Source organism: Camelus bactrianus, chromosome 15, assembly GCF_048773025.1.
Source record: "Camelus bactrianus isolate YW-2024 breed Bactrian camel chromosome 15, ASM4877302v1, whole genome shotgun sequence".
Taxonomy (NCBI): Eukaryota; Metazoa; Chordata; class Mammalia; order Artiodactyla; family Camelidae; genus Camelus; species Camelus bactrianus.
Window position 1 is genome coordinate 44,446,419 of NC_133553.1, and position 19,419 is coordinate 44,465,837.

A 19,419-nucleotide genomic window follows, 5' to 3' on the forward strand; every position below is an offset into this window, starting at 1 on the left:
TACAGCATAATATTTACAAACGTCTAATATGGAGGTGTTATGGTATTAAAAAAGATTATTTAAAATAGGACAGAAATCCTAGTTCTAACGCCAGCACCAGTGACAGCCACATGTGGAACCTTAGACGAACCACTGAGTCTCTCTGGGCTCAGTTCCCTTATTAATATAATGTGAGCTTCAAACAAGGCACTTTTGACCAACTAAGAATCTAAGAAAAGATTAGGGGGAGGATATAGCTCAGTGGTAGAGCACATGCCTAGCATGCATGAGGCCCTGGGTTCAATCCCCAGTAATTCCATCAAACTAAATAAATAAGTAAACCTAATTATCTTCTTCCCCCTGCAAATAAATAAATAAATTTTCTAAGAAAAGATAGATTCAAGATGAAGTCCACTTTTCTACTAGTTTGAGCTACAACTATAGAAAGAAATTATCTGAATTCTGTTTACTAAGTAGTAAATATGTAGTAACCAATTCAAGTCTAGATACCATGATAGGTTGAGAAAAGCAAATCTACCTGATGAACAAACATTTCAACAGGAGTACAAAAAGTGTTTTCCTATCTGCATAAAAGTGGACAATGCTAATATGCCCAAAGATTTTCGTGGAATGATGCCAACTTTCCGTGGTTCAAAAATACTGGGTTAAAGGTTACCTCCTAGAGTTTACAGAACTGGAGGATATGCAAAGAGTTAATCAACTGGCATACTGTTTCCACAAAGATTTTTCTAAAAAGGATTTAGAGACTTTTATAGCCAGAAACAATTAGGGAATACTTGTTTCACTATTTCCTTTAAACCAGAAGACGACTATATATTTAAAATAAAATTGCAATACGAAAGTCTGCTAAAAGCACTTTTTTTGATGTTTGTGCATTTTGTTTGTCACCCAACGTCACACTAACAACTCTGCATCTCATTCTAAAGCACATTATACGGTGAGATAAAATGAAAAAGACCATTTTTTGTTTCCCCAAGGGGGAAGTACTTCTGTTAAAAGCATCTTTTTATGAGACTACTCTTTCTGAATTACCAATAATGCAAACCAAAGAATTAGATACTGTGCTCTAAAATTTAATATTTGTTCAATTCTTATTCATATCCTATAGACATCCCATGTGTACAGGGAAAAGTATGTTAAATGCTGAAATGTACTTAAGAACCTGAAAGATTGAACATTTCTGTCCTTCAATCAGCAGGCTGTCAGGTCATGAGCACTCATTTTGCAATAAAACTTTTCCTGCCTTTCCTATTACTGTAACTCAGCTCAGTTAAGAAGAAATAGACTGGCCCACAAAGAAAATGGCCTGATTATATATAACTTTATCTTTAATAAGGCTAGATAAACTAATTTCAAATGCTGTATGTATGTAAAATCAAGAACTAAAGAGATTTTTGAAAAACTTAAAAATAATGAACTATTAAAGCCATATTCACAAGCTTGAATATCAAGATCAGAGATGAATTAAGAAACTAAATTAATGAAATTAAGATGAAAGAAATTCATTATGTTTGTTTTTTAAAACACTTACCTAACACTTTACTATGATTTAAATCAATTCCATTTTCTCATAAGAGCTAATACTCAGGAATAAGTATGTCTTCCCAAAGAATTCAATTCGATGTGTGTAGAAACTGTCTCACTGGCTATCTGAACACCATTACAAATTTGTAAAAGGCAAAACCTAACCTTGAAGATTTTTCTTCTTCTGATGTCCAACTAGCAATGGCCAGAAATAATGAGTTCTGATAGGAAAACCTTCTTCCTTCAGAGCCTTCATTAGAGTTTTTGCCAAATCTGAAAGAGATACCATAAAACATTACAAAGCTACCTCAGCAAAACTTATTTACATGAGTTTTAATTATGAGAATACAGTACCGAGGTTATTGGCCAGTAAAGCACACTGGAGTGTGAACTGGAAAGGAGATGCGTGCAGCGGGGCTTCCTTTAACTTCTGACAGTAGTCTTTAATCTTCTCTGCAGGCTAGAAAAGAAAGGCTCCACATCAGCTGAATCTGCAAAATGCCTACCATGTGACCTTCTACAAATATTCTACCACTTTTGGGATAAAAAATTTGAACCTCTCATGATCTTTCTACGCAATAATCTTACAACACAAAAACAAAGTTTTCATACTACTTATAGTTAGTAAAATCTGTAATATGTTCTAATCTAATCTCATAATATGTTCTTATACTTTAAAAAATCTTATTTCATTGTCTATTACACTGTCTACAAAGTAAAAATGAACTGAATACCGTGTTCATAGTCACACAGTGTCGTAAAAAGAAACTGCCAAAGTCACTTGGACTGTCTTCCCTTGATAAAGGACATGCTAATAAAATCTGCAATGCTGTATCTTCCAATTTTTCAGTGACTAAAAGCAAGATGAGGTTCATCGCATCTGAAAAGAAAACAAAGACAACTTTTGTTACTGACTTCAACAATTTTTCTACACTGCTACCAATATGAAAGACAACCAAAAGGATCTGCCTAAACAACAGTGAAACACTTCCAAACCAAAACATTCCCATGTATTCATTAACTCAAGTCTTTCAGTTTATGAAGCTGACTTTAAAAGAATCATATGTTCACCTACCACAATACTCTATTGCTAGAGAATGCCCTTTCTATCATGTAAAAATAGTAATTAAGATTTTCGGAAAAATCATGAAAATAAAAAATTTTACACTACCTGGAATATACCTTCTCTCATATGTAATTTTTTCCAAAATTTCTGAGACATATTGAGGATAACCAGCTTTACTGAAGCTAAGAATAATTTGCAATAAATCACGGTCCATAAGGTAAAGATCAGACTTCTCCACCTTCTCCAGGGTCTATAGACAGTTCCAAAAATTAGAAGAACAAGTTAGAAACCAGTCATTTTTTTTTTTAAATTAAAGCTAAGTAAATTAAAATAACAAGATTTTTAAAAACTAGGAACATATACCAGCTGAAGGTTAAGCACTTCTTCCATAATTCTATATCAACAATAACTGTTACATCAACACCAAAGTACTGAACTACTGTAAGAATTTTCCTTCAATACCATCTACAAGAGATATCTTTAAAAACAGATATAACCTACACTTCTCTGCTTCATGCAAAATGTAACACAAGTTTATACAAGTGATTTTAAAGTATGTTTACTTATATAAGTCATACCTGCTTAACACGGTCAATGTCACCCTTCTCGGCATATGCATTCAATAATGCTAAGTACGTGTCTGGACCAGGCTCAATTCCTGCCTCTTTCATCACTGTGAGAATATTTTCTGCATTCTCCATATCTCTGTAAATTAATTCAAAGAAAATTAAACAGATTACTATAATACTGCCAGATGTAATATTATTCAATCTGGAATGTTATTACCTATGCTTATTAAAATGGAAAGTTCTTAAGTTAGATTATAACCATTTAGATTATGATAACACTGGAAAAGGACAAATACTTATTAAACTGGTTACAGGTTTCTGAAACAAGAAATATCATAAACATCTCAAATTTTTACAGGTAATTTTTCCAAAACAGAAATCAAATTATATAATAATTACACAGATATTAAATAATGTGCCCTCTTTCACTAAGTATGTTGTGACTCAAACTTACCTTTTTGAGGAAAGAATAACATTTAATAAATGATTCTTCAAAAATAAAAATATTTTCCAAGGCACTAGCAGAGCAGTTAACAAACTTTACAGTTACTTTGGATCAGGCCCAATTTTTAAAACTGAAAATCTTCAAATAAAAGTTTTATAAAACAGATAGATTTAAGAATAAGGTGTTTTAAGATACGCATGTTCTACCTCACATACACCACGGTTTTTGTTTTTTTTTTTTTGAGAGGGTGGACAAACATAGTTGAAGAATTTTTTACAATAGTTTCCTACAATTTAAATCTCACTTGAGAACAGAACCTTATGTTGAACATTACCCGGCTCTTGCGTGCCCTGTAACGAGGGCACTGAATACTGCTTCTGTGACTGGAAGATCCTTAGTTTTCATAAATCCAAGAATCTTGCTGCAATAAAAGAGAAATAAAAATACTCTTTGGAAATACACATTTAGAACACTTTTTACAACATGTGTACACAAAATTCCACTCTCTTAAGCTATATCAATAGTCTTGAAGTAGTCTTGTTAAAAATAGTAGGTAATTTTTAAAAATCTGATTGTTTCTTCTATACTAATTAATACCTTTAAAAAGCATAAAGTTTAATAAAATTCATTTGTTAAAAATGAGATTGTACATTTCAATTTATTCCTTATTTCCTAAACCATCCATCCAAAAGTACTAATAAATTTTACATGAGCAGAGAAATATCACAACTGATTTTATATGAACCACTAAAATACAGTATTATCAGTTTTATAAACAAATAGTTTAAATGGCTAAGAACATTTCCTTTTGGAAACAGCAATTTAAAAAAAAAGTAAACTCAGCTTTATACCTCAACAATTTTAAACTTATGCTCTAGTAAATCAAGTATTTAATTAAAATAACAATTTTCAATTATCTTTCCCTTCTCACACAATTTTATTTTTTCTAAGTCATATGACCAAATTTGCTGGATTAAAATACTTCTGAAATAATTTTCTTATGAAGAAGAGAATTTAAAAAAAAAAAGAAGATTAAATATATTCTAGATTTACAAGACTTACAAATTTATTTGCTTAAGCATACATTTATGAAACTACATACCTGGCACCTTCAATATCTCCCACATTACAATAAGCAGCAATCAACCTTTGGTATGTCACCTGTCAATGAAATGGGCCAGTTAATACTTTTTAATAAATTTTTTTTCTGGGTAAAAATAAAAGTGGATATGACCAATAAACATTTACAATAGCAACTACCTACTCGATTTGGTTGAATGTTCGCTTTCTCCATTTTTGCCAAAAAGTCAGTTGGTGAAAATTTATACTCATTTTGAAGGTAGACTTTAAGTAAAGCATTATAGTGACTTACATCATACACAGTACCTATAAATGAAATTTAAATCAAATTTTTAGAATAGCACTTAAAATCACGTCCTTCATCACAATTAAAATATGTGCACTTAAATGTACAAACAAAAAGGGTGAAATTATCACTTTACCATTTTTCTCCATTTTTAGACCCATCTATATAGAAATCCTGTCAGAACAGAGCAACCTAAGTACATGTAAGATAGTAATTACTGAATTAATGGACAGTTACAAGTAACTGCCTACTCAAGTTATTAAGAGGTCTCTTACTTTTGAAGCATAGTATTCCTTTCTTGTTGGAAAACACTGACAAGACCCCCGTATTTAAAGTGACTGAACAGTTTTTTTATATGAAGCAGCCCTTGCCATACTACACAGAACCTCAGATGGCTGGACTGTGACTGCAGTTGTTTTACAGGGAGGACTGTGCTGACAATTTTGCTAATTTTTTAGCCAAGCTACTAAGCTTGAAAAATGGATTGATTTAAAGAGTAAGAAACAAAGAATACTTCAGAAAACATGAATGAACAACTTGAACAAAAAAAGTTAAGGAGACTTATATTATCATGATGTGGCTAGGAAGTACACCAGAAGTAATCCTATTTTTAAAAAGTTAGCAAATGGCAACATTAAAAAGGGAGTCTGTCATTTCCAGTGTTCTTTCCAAAATCTCCTTTACTCTGGAAACCTCAGTTCCAGTCTCAGATCTGTCAACAGCTCATCCTGTAACTTTGGGCATGTTACCTAAGCTAAAATAACTCTCACAGCTTTAGCAATCTGTGAACAAGAGTCACAGTGGCAACCTACCAGGTTCTAGATATATTAATTCAACAAGTATTTACCAAGTGTAATATGTACAAAGCATTATGCTACTGGCAAAGAGGAAAACAAAGATGTTATGGATTCTACTCTCACAAAACAGGATATATAGTATAAAGACATGTTTGTGAACAATTATTATAGAAAGTTAGTAAGTGTCTATTTTTCCATTGAGGTCTTAATGTTATGACTAATGAATTAAGAGCTCTGTTTTAGATTATAGCCTTTCTTGCAAATATTTCTCCCAGTTCAGTATGTGTTTTTAAATTATGTGGCCTACTGACATATAGACATTTCTAGTTTTTATAGAGTTAATTCTTTATCTTTTCTCCTTTTATGCTTAGAAAACCCTTTTCCATCCTAAAATCCAACATTTAGCTCTATTTTAAAAACTTTTTCAAAATAAACTTGTTATCAAAATTAATTCTAGATAAACTCAAAACTCTGAGGTGAGATTCTGTCTTTATCCTATGGGTTTTTTTTTTTGTTTTTTTTTTTTGATGTGAAGTGCTACACATCTTTTGATGGACATTCCTAGATACTTTATGTATTTCTGACTAAACTTGGATCCTTTTATCCATTTTCTCACTATGAAAAGTTATGGATTCTTGAATATTTAATGTTTGCATCTACTTTATTGTAAATTGGTTTTCTGGGATTTTACAGATAAGCAAGTACATCACCTAAAAAATAATTCCTAATATTTCACATCTTATTCCATTGCCATTATACATATTAGTTGACTTTAGATTTTAACATGTTAAAGAAGCATCCTTCTATTCTTTGTTAATATTTTCTTAAATCAGGAATGAACATTGAATTTTATCAAATGGCCTTTCAAGCAACTTTATTTTTTGAATAGGTACTATGTTCATAGCCCCAAATTGAAAAAGTATAAAAAGGTATAGAGTAAAAATTGTATCTAGTGTTTATCATTCTTCCAGAAATATTTTAATATTATATGCACATTCACATATAAACGTTTTTCTTCAAAATGGTAGAATACTATACACATTGTTCTGTATCTTAATTTTTAACTATATTTTGGAGAACACCCCACATTAGTATGCAATGAACTCCTTCATTTTTTTTTAACAGTTGCACAATATTCCATTTTATGGACACTCCGTAATTTATTCAATGAATCCCTTAGTGAGGGACAGAAGAGTTAGTTCCAACTTCTTACTATTGTGTTTGCAAGCTAAAAGAATATCCTTTTGCACACGTGAGTGTATCTATCTAAATTCTAACAAATGGACTATGTTGTACACCTGAAACTAATATAATATTATAAATCAACTATACTTCAAAAATTTTTTAAGTGTAAACACACTAGAACGCTGAAATGCTTGATATATTAATAAATAAATTATAGCAAATGGAACTGCTTGATCAAATGGCATGTGCATTTATAACTTTGACAGACCAAACGCTTTTCTATTTTATTCTTTTTCTTAAGTTACCATAAAACTAATACTCATTATAGTCATTTTATTCTCAATGCCCCTAGATGTCACTATAACTCACCAAATAAATCACATCACAAAAAAATGAATCAAGTAGCCCTTCCATAAAATAGTTACATCATTTATGTGAAGAAACTCCTTATTACTAAAATAAAAAATATCTACATCTTTTATTATACACATTCTCTATTCAAATAATCATACCCAATTTCTGAAGTTCATCCCATATCCTGTGAGCAAATTCCGTTCTCTCTGAGAGCTTCAGTTCAGGCAAGAGAGAACCACAGCTACGCAGTAGAAGCAAGGCTTGATTACCACCGGGGCTACCTATGAAAATGGGTTAACGGATGATAGTTAACACAGTGCCAATGCCCTAAAGATAAATGTCAAAACTTAAATAGAAATCCATATTTAAAAATCTCCTGCCTCACTTAAAGATATTAGAAGAGTACTCACAAACAAGAAGAATTCTACCCCAATCAACAGGTACCATTTACAATGTTACTAAAAGTTATGTTTTTTAAAATGATCTTTCTTAAGGAAGCTGAAGTTATAAATCTATATAATCTGCAAGACTACAGAATAAAAAAATACATAGAGCCTAATTTATAAGCAGTGCTCACTGCAATTCAAAGGCTAAGCTTCTCAATATCTTATGAAAATAGTTCAAAGCAGTACAGTTAAAACCCATGAATATCTAATTTAGGTTTATAATCTGTTACAAAACATAAACTTCCTTCTCACCTTATCCATGACTTTTTATCTACAGCTTTGTCCCTGAAAGCTGACTTTAATATAAAACAAAAACAAAAATAAACCATTTATTGCAGGATTCCATTTACATATAGCATCCAGATAAATCCACAAGGACAGAGTACATTAGTGGTTGCCTAGGGCTGAAGGCATGAGGGTTTGGGAGCTGATGTCCAGGGGTGTGTAGGTTTCTTTTTGGGGTGATAAAAATATTCTAAATTGACTATGCTGATAGTGGTACAACTCAATCTTTGATTTAAAGAGAGAAAATGATAAAATTTATCTTTAAATGCACATAATTACAACTGACACTTCGCTGATAGTCCTTCCTCATCGTTAGATTCTACAGCTTCTTAATGTGACTGAAATCACAGATAGGCTTTAAGAAGCTGGTGAATGCTCCAAAATTATATACAAAATTATGTGTGTCTGAATGTGGGCTTGTGTCTGTGTGGTGGCTTTTTCAGGGGTGGGGAGGGGTAGAAGGCCTACAAGTTTCCAGATGATCAAAGCTGCATATATGATTCAAATAGACTTTAACAGCTAAGTGAAAATGAAAGGAATATAATGATTATCAGCCTTCCTGAGACTGTCATGTGTGATTATCTTAGGGGAATCAAACACTATACAATGGAAGATAAGAAAAACTAGTTATCGTCCATGACAATTTACCACTGACAGTGAATCTTTTATAAACTATGGGAAAAGTCAATTTTTATTTGCTGATTTTGAAGTAAACATGAAAAACAACATATTTTAGTTACTCAACACTTGGCCCTCATGAGTTGGGAAAACAGAGATCACAATCAGCCCATAAAATCATGATGATCAAAAGAAATAACAAAATTAAAAGTATCAAATAATGTACTCTACAATGAACTTATCCTCAAACAAGTCCTTAATAAGAAGTGCAACTTTCTGAACAGAAAATTTTGAAGTACCTGAGTGGCGGGTGTTTTCAAAGACTTTTTGTAGAAGAGTCTTAGGGATGCGGCCAGTTCTTCGGACAGAATTATCTAGCCTCATTAGAGCCCAATCAAATTGACTGGCATTCCTTCTATAAGAAATGAATTCTTCTTGAAGATAATTCTTTTTTTCAGCAGCAATGGCATACAGCCTGGTTTGGCTCAGTAGCTGTCTATAAAATGAAACACAATTAGTAATAAACTAAGACAACTATTATCCATCCATAAAGTCATCTTTGAGAGTAAAATTTATACAAAGCTTTTTTATTAGTTACTAAATACCTAAATTCACAGCACAATAGCAAAAATGCTCAGAGAAGTGTAAATGGGTAGGAAAGTTTGCTTTAAATAAAATCACAAGCACATAAATTGTACGCAAAGTAATCCCTTGAATAACTGGCTGTGTCTCGATAACCTTCTACATGGAATCATTTCAAACTAGACAATAATATGGTATGTTTTCAGCTTTTTAATCTCCCTTAACCAAAACCAAGTTAATGAAGGAAAATGAAGCAGATCATGCTACAAAGTTCTTCTCAACTTTACAAATGAGATAAGAGATCTAAAATATATCTAAAATTCTGATAACTACCTTCGAATGCTTTCTAGGTTTAGCTTACTACAGATTTAAAAGACCAGTTTCCAAGTTAAAATTAGGCAGGTTTTTAAAGGGTCATTAAGGACAAAAGAATTCCTCATCTGTCTAAATAAATTTGAAACATTTTATAGTGGCAATGTTTCAGCTCCCAATTCATATTTGTTAAAATGCTAACTGTATACTTAGTTCTAATTATTTTAACAACTGCAGCCAACAAAAATAAAACTAGATTTCTAGGGTTAAACATCATTCATTTGGGATAGTCAAAAGGAAAAAAGTTTATAAATTAAGTAAGGTCAGACTAGTATCTATGTTTACAAACAGCCAAAGACCTTTAAACCATCCAATATTTTAATAATAAAGGTCTAACATGCATGCCAAATGCTCTAAAACAAGAAATCAACAGTATTCCATGTTGTAGAAATTGAGACTGTATGTGACTTAACTAATCTCAAACTTAGAAATAATCCTTATGTGTGAAGGAAACCCTGTTATAAATCTATGATGAATTTAAACTTTCTCTGCATTCAAATCTCACCTACACAAAATTATCTAATTCACAAAGATTTCCATATTTACCCCAAAACACCTTAAACTTTTCAAAATTAGCTAGTAATTATAACTAAATAATACACACTAAGTATATATTAACTAAATGTAATGTGAAAACACTATTAATTCAAGAATGTCTTTAGGATTATAATCATTCTTCTAGTAGGTGTACATTTTTTACCAGCCAGTTACCAAAATATTTACATAGTGGGTTTAAAAATAAAATTATTGGTTTTATCCTATGTCATTAACCTGGAAAACCAGTCACAATTTGAATGATTAAGTACATGATGTTACATTAAAGAAAGCTACACCAGTAATTTCACCACAAGGTTATATAAAACACAGAGGCAGTAACTGATACTAGATTAGAAATTCTACCACTGTGACCTAGGACAAATCACAACCACTGTGGCCATCAATGGCTCTACCAATGTAAACCAGGAGACTGGAAACAATGGCAAAAATCAGGATACCAACTAAATAAGACAATGTCTCACCTTTGTAAACCGAAGCACTTATAGATGGCTAATTGATTAAAGTTTGTTAATTAAGCTGAATTAATTAAACGCTAGATTTTTACCTACAAACCAAAGAAGTTACACTCCTACGTATATTTATCCCTTATTTTCAATTTTTCTCTGGCCGTTTATCTGACTACTGGATCAGTTGTTATTAAACTATGCCCTTGTTAGTCAGGCAAACACAAAATATTATTTTAAATCACCCAGAACAATGTGTAAGGTTCAAGTGAGTGTGCAATAATATTGTCCAACAATGAAAGCTAAATATTATAAAGACTTCAAAATTGTAGTGAAGTATATTTGTCAATGTTTTTTACACAACCCAAGTCTAATAAACTGTGAAGGAGCATAAAAATAAAACCTTTGCCAAAAATGCAGTTTGAAAATATAAGATCAAACACAAAGAAGACAGAGGTACTAATAAACCAGTACAGCATTCTGACCATTCTAAAGTTAATTTTTCTCACAAAATAAATCTTAAATGCTGTCAAGTCAAAATAGGAATCTACTATGAAATAAACTGTGGCAGGGGAAGAGTTACATATTTAAAGCAAAGTATTCTTCACTCTTCAAAAGGATTCTTTGGTGCTTCCCCACATGGCAGCAGTTTCTACACTTATTATTTGGCCCAGAATTTCTTTTTAAATTCATTTGAACACACCCTGCAGAAACAAGAATTTCAGAGCCTGAAACAACAGGTACATTGTGATAGAAAGGAAAGGAAAGATCAAGTCCAGGGGTTAAGGTGGTCCATGCAATGCAGGAACCCACCCCTCAACCAGGCTCGCACAAGCTGGAATGCACTGCCTGCACATCCTGATGACCACAGTTGATGCAAACTCGTAAGAGAAAATTATTTTATCAACTCATCCAAGTGTCATAAATGGCTCCTTTATATTTTGAGTTAAACTTCTCAGGTACCCTCCTAAGATTTCGGCGCTTACTACTAACATCCAGGTTACCCATGAATTTTCTCTGGCAAAATTTGGCATTTAAAAAGTTTTTCTTCTCATTTTTTAACTTGTATTGTTTTGTAATCAATGGTGGTGGTTTCTGACTCTTCAGTGCAAAAAATAACAAGGTACAAGGATCAGAGTATTATAAGCAGGTTTCCATGGGACTCCTCTATTAAGCCTGTAACTTTTAAATATTAATTCTTTACTTTTTCAAGGCACTTCTGAGTTTATAGAAAAACTGTCCCATAAAAGTACAGAGTTCCCATATACCCTCTTTCCTCTTCACCCAGTTTCCCCATTAATATTTTGTATTAAGACATAGAAAACAAACTTATGGTTACCAAGGGAGGAGGGAGGATAAATTAGGAGTTGGGGATTAACAAATACACACTATATATAAAATAGACAAATAACAAGGACCTACTGTATAGCACAGGGAGCTATAATCAATATCTTATAATAACCTACAACAGAAAAGAATCTGAAAAAGGATATATATGTATAACTGAATCACTTTGCTGTACAACTGAAACTAACACAATATTGTAAATCAACTATACTTCAATTAAAAAAAACACTTTATATTGGTGTATACATTTATTACAAATGATTACCATATTGATACATTTTTATTAACTAAGGTCTACAGTTTACCATAGGGTTTGTTGTATACATACCTATGTGTTTTGACAAATATATGGCACGCATTACAGAACTATAGAGAATAATTTCACTGCCCTAAAAATGCCCTGAGCTCCACCTACTCATCCCTCCCCACCTCCCCCGAACCCCTAGTAACCACTTTTTACTTGTCTATATAGTTTTGTCTTTTCCAGAACATCATACAGATGGATCATACAATCTGTAGTCTTTTTCAGATTGGCTTCTTTCACCTAGCAAAATACATTAAAGGCTCCTTGGTGTCTCTTTGTGGCTTGATAGTTAATCTCTTTTTAGTGCTGAGTAACATTCCACTGTATGGAGGTACCACAGCTTGTTTATCTGTTCACCTATTCAAAGACCTATTGGTTGCTTCCAATTTGGGGCAAATATGATGCATTCCCACATGCAATGAGAGTTCCTACTGCCCACATCCTTACCAGCATTTGATGCCATAGGTGTTTTGGATTTTAGCCACTCTAACAGCTGTGTAGTGGTATCTAATTGTTGTTTTAATTTGCAATTCCCTAATGACATATGGTAAGAGCATCTTTTCATATGCATTTTGGTACTCTGTATTTCTTTGATGAATTGTTCAGATCTGCTCATTTTTCAATTGCATCGTAAGTTTTCTCATTGCTGAGTTTTAAGAGTTCTTTGTATGTTTTGGATACTCTCAGTTTTTTTTCAAGGTAACTTTTTATTGAATTGTTATTCATTCCTTTTTAACTTTGACTATACACCAAACTAACCACATACATTCTTAAAACTCTCCCTTTTCTATTCTCCTTTTCCTTTTTCACTGCTATGATGAGCCAATTCAGCATCACTTTGGATCTATCAAGATTTTTAAAGGATACAAATATATGATAGAATAAGTATAATCATAGTTGTGTTTATTATGCATCTAATACATGCTGGGTGCCAGAAAATTACAACTATAATAACCCATGAAGATAAGAAAACTGAAACAACTTGCCCAAAGTCATAGTGAAAGCTAGTTGATGACAGGGCCAGGATTTGTACTCAGGCAGTTTCATTCTGAAATGAGCTCAATGTGGTAGAAGGGCATCAAGGAAACTCATCTGGCTGCAACAGGGGTTCACACTGGAAAGTGGTAAAAATTAAACCTAGGCAGGGCAGGTGAGACTAGATAAGGGAAAGTCTACAATGGTTGATAACTAAAGGATTTGGATTTTATGACATGCTTATAAAATACAAGACTGACCTCTATAAAGCTGCTTTCAGCTTATTTTGTTGAAACATTTTGTAGGCAATAGGTATCTCAGGTTTATCTCTTATGTTCTCACCAATCCCTTATTTTTTTTAATTGAAAAAATTGGGGTAATTAGGTGTATTTATTTTTTTAATGGAGGTGCTGGGGATTAAACCTAAGATCTCATGCACACTAAGCATACCCTCTACCACTGAGCTATACCCTCCCCTCAACCAATCCCTATTTTAACTATTCCACTTGAGTTTTCTTTAGCATATTGATATGGTTGATTGCATCAATTAATTTTTTCAAATGTTGAGCTAGGCTTGCACACCTGAAATAAACCCAACGTGGTCACAGTACATAATTCTTTTTATATATTTTATATATACACTGATTCCAATTAAGTTTTAACATGTTAAAAATTCAAAAAGATAATGATTCCTAAAAGTGGTTGGTAGTCCTTTCAAATTTCTCCACTGCTACTGACTATACCATCTTTATACTGTTCCTTCAAGCTCAAAATCTTAAGACATTTTATTGCTCAATCCCTCTCATATTTCACACTCCATCTGTTGAGCCCTCAGATTTCTCTTTATTTCTGAGTTCCCTGTTCAATACAGAATACATGGATTCTGCAACAAACCACTAATCAGCTTCTCAGGCTTCAGCTTTTCTTCATACAACTACCAGATCAATCATTCCCCAAAACATCTCCATGTCACTACCTCTTTAAGATCCTGTACTTGCTTACTTTTACCACAGTAAACCTAAGTTCTTTCATTTATTGATTCAAAAACAATGTACTGAGCACCTTCTATGTATAAGGCACTGTGCTAGGATTAGCCTTTCTACTTACCTAGTAAGTAAATCTGATAATCAATTAGTTACACTTTAAAAAGTTATATTAAGTTCTGTAAAGGAGGGACTCCAAAGAAAGAATAACAGCAGGGTTCTACCCTGGATAAATGTACAAAGATGATGACAGTTAAATTTTTAACCAAGGATGAACAGTAGCAGCCATACATACAACAGGGGATGAGCATTCCAAGGCAGAACGGTCAGCAGACCACGCAAGTGAGCAACAGATGCTCAAAAGTTGGAGAGGAAGACTGGGCTAGATCATGAAGGATTTTGAAGCTAAGGAATTTGGATTTTATTCTAGGTACAGATTTTATTCCAAGTACAGAACTGTATCAGAACCCTATTGAAGGTGTATAAGAGGTTGTAGCATGATCTATTTCTGTTTTGAAAAGACCAGTCTAGCTGCCTGGTAGAGAATAAATTAGAGGGCAGCAAGAATTATAATAGAGATACCACTCAGGAAGCTGCTGCAGTAGTCCACCTGAGAGACTGATGGAAGCTGAGAGCAGGATGGGCAGTAGAGATGGGAAAGACATACGTATCACCAAGGCCCCCACCTGATTTACCTGCAAATTCCAGGCAACAAGTCTCACCAGTACAATTTTTACATTTTCACTTCCACGTAATAGGGAAAAATTCACATCAAAGTACCCTGCAAGTTACAGTAACTCTAAGCCTGTAAAATCTCTGAGATAACAGTATTTACCTCACAAGAATATCACAAAGATTGAGATAATGCAGTGCTTCCCAAAATATTGTACTTCTGCCAGGAAAATGATTTTAGATAGCATGTATCAAAGATATTCCACTTCAGTAGTTTTATTTAACAACTATCATATCAAGCTCTTTATTTTACTAGCATTCTTAAGACAAAATTAAGTCATAAAAATGTCAATTTAAACCAAAAACCAATGAAAAGTAAAATATTAAATATAAATAAGAGTTTAAGTAGTGCTCAGATTTGGCAAAAAATCAGAAGGCAGTACACAAATGCTCGAGGTTTGGGCAGTAATACTAAAGTGTACATAAAGGACCAAGCAAAGAAAGCATAATAAATAGTAACTACATATTTCTTCTTTTTAAAATATGTCAGCGGAAAGTACAAGGCATACTGAAACCCAAGCTATGCTATTTAACAGCCATGTGACTCTGAGAAAGGTATTTGGTCTTTCTAAGCAGTAGTTCCTTCACCTAAGGAAAAATACCTACCTTGTAAAGATCACATAAAAAAATAAGATTCCTCATAAGAGTGCTCAGTAAATAGCTCTTACTCTAGAGGGTAATCAATAAATATGTTGATTGATCTTTTAAAAAATCTTTCATAGTCACAATGAACGTTATCCCTGAACTATTTTTTCCCTGAACATTCTCCCTGAATTTTGTAAGACCTCAATTCTCCAAAAAGTCTTGCCCAGTTGAGCTGTCCCCCAACACTGCTTTATGCTTTATGGTACGTCACAGAATTTTAGGCTGCCTTGAAGCACCAACGCCTTTCCACCTATCCAGATGTCCCCTCCATCTCAGGCTCCTCCAGTCCAAAGGGATGTCTCCTTTGTCTCAGCTATGACAGGAAGTGATGAAGAGTCAGTTAACGAGGCTGGGACCTATGTTGTGATGTGGAGCAAGATACTCGGCAGAATCTATAAAGTGAGAGTGGGACAGACTAGATTAATTCTAGAGATCCCCTACAGAGTTGACATTCTGAGATCTTACTTACTTGCTTACTTACTTGTGATAGCCTTTAATTCCTAAACTTATAATGTGTTATGTATTGCTTTAAAAAAAAAAGTTTGTATGTCCTTAAGTAATCCCTTCAGCATCTAAAACACAACAGGAGACACACAAAGCAATCTCCTAATTTGTAACATCAACCCACAGAAAATGAAAGGTGTGTGTGATATATTCATATAAAGACAGTTTGAAAATGGTAAAGATCTACACCAAAGATACTATTATTTAGCCTAATTTCCAAATCTATTCTTCCTAATGCTGCTGACATCTTTGCCAATCTCCTGTTCTGTCTCTCAGAAAAGGAAGTAACTTTTGAGTTACTAGTTGAGGCCCCATTAACCCTAATCTGCAGTATCAATGTTGTTCCTAACTGGTCTATCCATCTCCAGCCTCTCTCTCTCCTAGAGTCTATGTAAACTTTGTCAAGATCTGTATCTCTTGAAACCCTCCAATGGTTTTTGACCAACTTCCTAATCAACCTTGGTAGCTTCAAGGAAAATGGACTGACCTTTGCAGTATCAACATCCACCACATCCCAACCCAAACAGCTACATAGGATAAAAGTACAGCCTCCAAGTTCTTCATGCTCTTTCTTTCCCTGGAACATTGTAACTACTCATTAAGACGTGTCCTCTTAAACTTGAGCAATCACCTACCACAAAACAAACGTGACTCTCTTCTCTCCGAAATGCCACGGTATTATATTCCCCTCTTGCGAAGAGCGCACATACCATAGTTGTGTGTGCCTATCACAGTCCTCTGTGACTGATAAACACACAGGGAGCAGAGGCTGAATCCCAACTCCAAAGGACCCATGCAGATTTTTAATATTTGTTGAGAAAGGTTTTTTTAATGAAAGGTAAACAAGGAAAAGTTTTCTTTTCTTTCAACCTTAGAAGTCACATCATTCTGCCATAGGGCAATATATGATCGTCACCTTTAACACAATCACCAACCTAGATCCACTTCCAAACTGATTTAGCTCAAAGCTCACCTTTCCTCTAAAGCACTTAAGTGTTGATTAATAAATTCTAATAATTTCATTCAATAATACTCACCTGTCCTTCTCAGACATTCCTGGAAACCAAGATCAGGGTGAATTTGTGGAGATCCACTGCATAGTATGAATGGGTTAAGTACCCCTTCAAACGTGTTTGCATCTCACAATATTCCTTCCTCAATGTCTAAGATTTTCATTAATTCACTTAACATACATTTGACACGTACCACGTGCCACAAAGTTAGACACCAGGGAAGGCAGTGACTCAGAAAAGAAACCACAGGAAAGCAGTGGTCAAATGGGGAGAAGCTGTCAAGAGAGATTTAACAGAAGAGACACATCCCAAGAGTGAACATCACATTCAAAGGCAAGGAGATGTACAACACAGCCCATCAAAGCTTTGCTAGTTCACAGACCAGCAGCACCTCTACCATCTGGGGGCCTGCTGAACATGTAAAATCTCAGTCCCCTGCCTACACCTACAAAATCAGAAGCCACATTTTCATAAGCTTCCCAGGGAATTCTTCCGCTCATAGTTTCAGATGCCCTGCTGCAGAGGACTTCAAAGTAGTAGTTTGGTATGGCTAGGATAGAGGATCCCATGGGAAGGAACGCATAAGAAGTGAGGCTCCAGAAGCATCTCCAGATCATGAAGCACCTTATCCTGGAACTAATGGGAGCCACCAAAGCGTCTCATTTTAAGTAGGAAAATGACATGATCAAATTATCAGGGAATCTACAGAATACTGTGGGGGTTGGAGGAAGAGGGGAATCATTCCAGATGAAGCAGATCTAACAGAATTTAAACATTTGTGGGATCAATACATAGGGACAGGGTGGGGACATGAAGGTGTCAAGGAAATATGAATGAGAAATCTCTAGAAAGCAGATAGGAATAGCAAAACTCATAAAACAGGGAATATACAAGAACACATTTAGGAGGAAAGACAAATCCAGTTTGAGATGTGATGGGTTTGAAGTAACCGTAGTTCAATCAGTGGAGGTGTCTAGTAGACAGTCTATGTCCAGGAGAAGAAATACTGCAATCATCAGATATGTGTGTATGGGCTGATGGCCTGAAAATGGAAGACGTAGTCCAAAGGGAAGGGGGAAAAAAAAGAGAGAGAGAGAGAAAACAAAAGGACTAAGGACAACCACCCCCTGCAAGACATCAGCATTTAAGAGATGAACAGAGGAAAGGAGATGCTACAAAGCAAGTGAGAAAAATTCTGAAAGAGAAAAATCAAGAAAGAGTGGTGTCATCATCAATGCCAAGAAAAAGATCTCATTAAGGAGGAAACAGGCAACAGAGTAACATGCCAGAGGTCAAGGACTTACAAGTGGATTTAGTAATTAAGAAATCCCTTGGAAAAATTAAATGAAATAAACTTACATCTCACACATACATAAATTATTTGAAAAAATATACATATATCTCAATGGCTCTAAGTGATAGAATTAAGAGTGATTTTTAGTTTACTGCTTTCCCCCTTGTGTTTTACAACTGTTCCTCAAGGCATGTAAGTTCTAAAATTTAAAAACATACAATAAAAAAATTAATAAATAAGACAGTGATGGCTTTCCCCAGTGGTGTGGTTGCAATGTGAAGCGAAATGAGGGAGACAGGAGAGGGGGCAGGGAGGAGAGACTGGGAAGCATCTAGAGTTAAGCTGAATTCCAGGAAAGGATCTGTTGTTCAGGTGGGACAGGTGTGGGCATGCTACAGGCTGTGGGACAGGAGACTGGAAGGAAAGAATGCTCAGAGTCCGGGAGAAGAAAACAAACTCTTCTTTAGTGCTTGCTATGAGCTGAGCACACAGTGGTGAACCAGACAAAGTTCTGCTCTCATGTAACTGACTTTCTACGAAGGAAACAGAGAGCGGATAAATAGTATCAGACAAACATGCCATGGGAAAACCAAAAGAGGGTTGTTTTTAGATTGAGTGTTGAGGTAAGGTCTCTCTGAAGAGACAGCATTTAAGATGAGTCCTGAATGACAAAAAAGCGCTTCACAAAGAAGAGGGAAAGGCCTAGTTACCTGTACTGTACAGATAACGAACTGAGGATCAAAAAGATAAGGTAAGATTACGCAGCAAGTAAGTGGAACCCAGGTCTGAGGACCTCCCAGACCAGGACCCTTTCCACTAGATTGTGTTCCCTCTACTGTTTTCCTCAAATGCAACGGTGCAGATGAACTATAACATCGACCCTCCTCTGGCCTCACAGGGATATTAAAGACTAGAAAAATATGAGTAACTGGCACAACTTTCTCAAAAGAAGCTCTTTGAAAGCCAAGAGATGTAGTTCTGCAAAAGCAGAGGCATGACTTCTAAAGGTTAA

At 34.3% G+C, this 19,419-nt stretch overlaps 1 protein-coding gene across 2 annotated transcripts in view; it reads right to left on the reverse strand.

Moving 5' to 3' along the window:
- Positions 1 to 19,419, reverse strand: part of LRPPRC (leucine rich pentatricopeptide repeat containing) — a 93,759-nt gene that overhangs the window by 72,845 nt on the left and 1,495 nt on the right. The window contains exons 2-11 of one of the 2 annotated variants that reach the window (XM_010967767.3): positions 8,955 to 9,151; positions 7,465 to 7,587; positions 4,869 to 4,990; positions 4,707 to 4,765; positions 3,939 to 4,025; positions 3,169 to 3,295; positions 2,696 to 2,840; positions 2,259 to 2,404; positions 1,879 to 1,984; positions 1,690 to 1,797 (exon numbers count right to left, since the gene is read on the reverse strand). In XM_010967767.3, coding sequence (XP_010966069.3) covers positions 1,690 to 1,797; positions 1,879 to 1,984; positions 2,259 to 2,404; positions 2,696 to 2,840; positions 3,169 to 3,295; positions 3,939 to 4,025; positions 4,707 to 4,765; positions 4,869 to 4,990; positions 7,465 to 7,587; positions 8,955 to 9,151 — 1,220 coding nt within the window. The remainder of the gene's footprint in view (positions 1 to 1,689; positions 1,798 to 1,878; positions 1,985 to 2,258; positions 2,405 to 2,695; positions 2,841 to 3,168; positions 3,296 to 3,938; positions 4,026 to 4,706; positions 4,766 to 4,868; positions 4,991 to 7,464; positions 7,588 to 8,954; positions 9,152 to 19,419) is intronic. The other variant, XM_074378788.1, reaches the window with a different exon arrangement.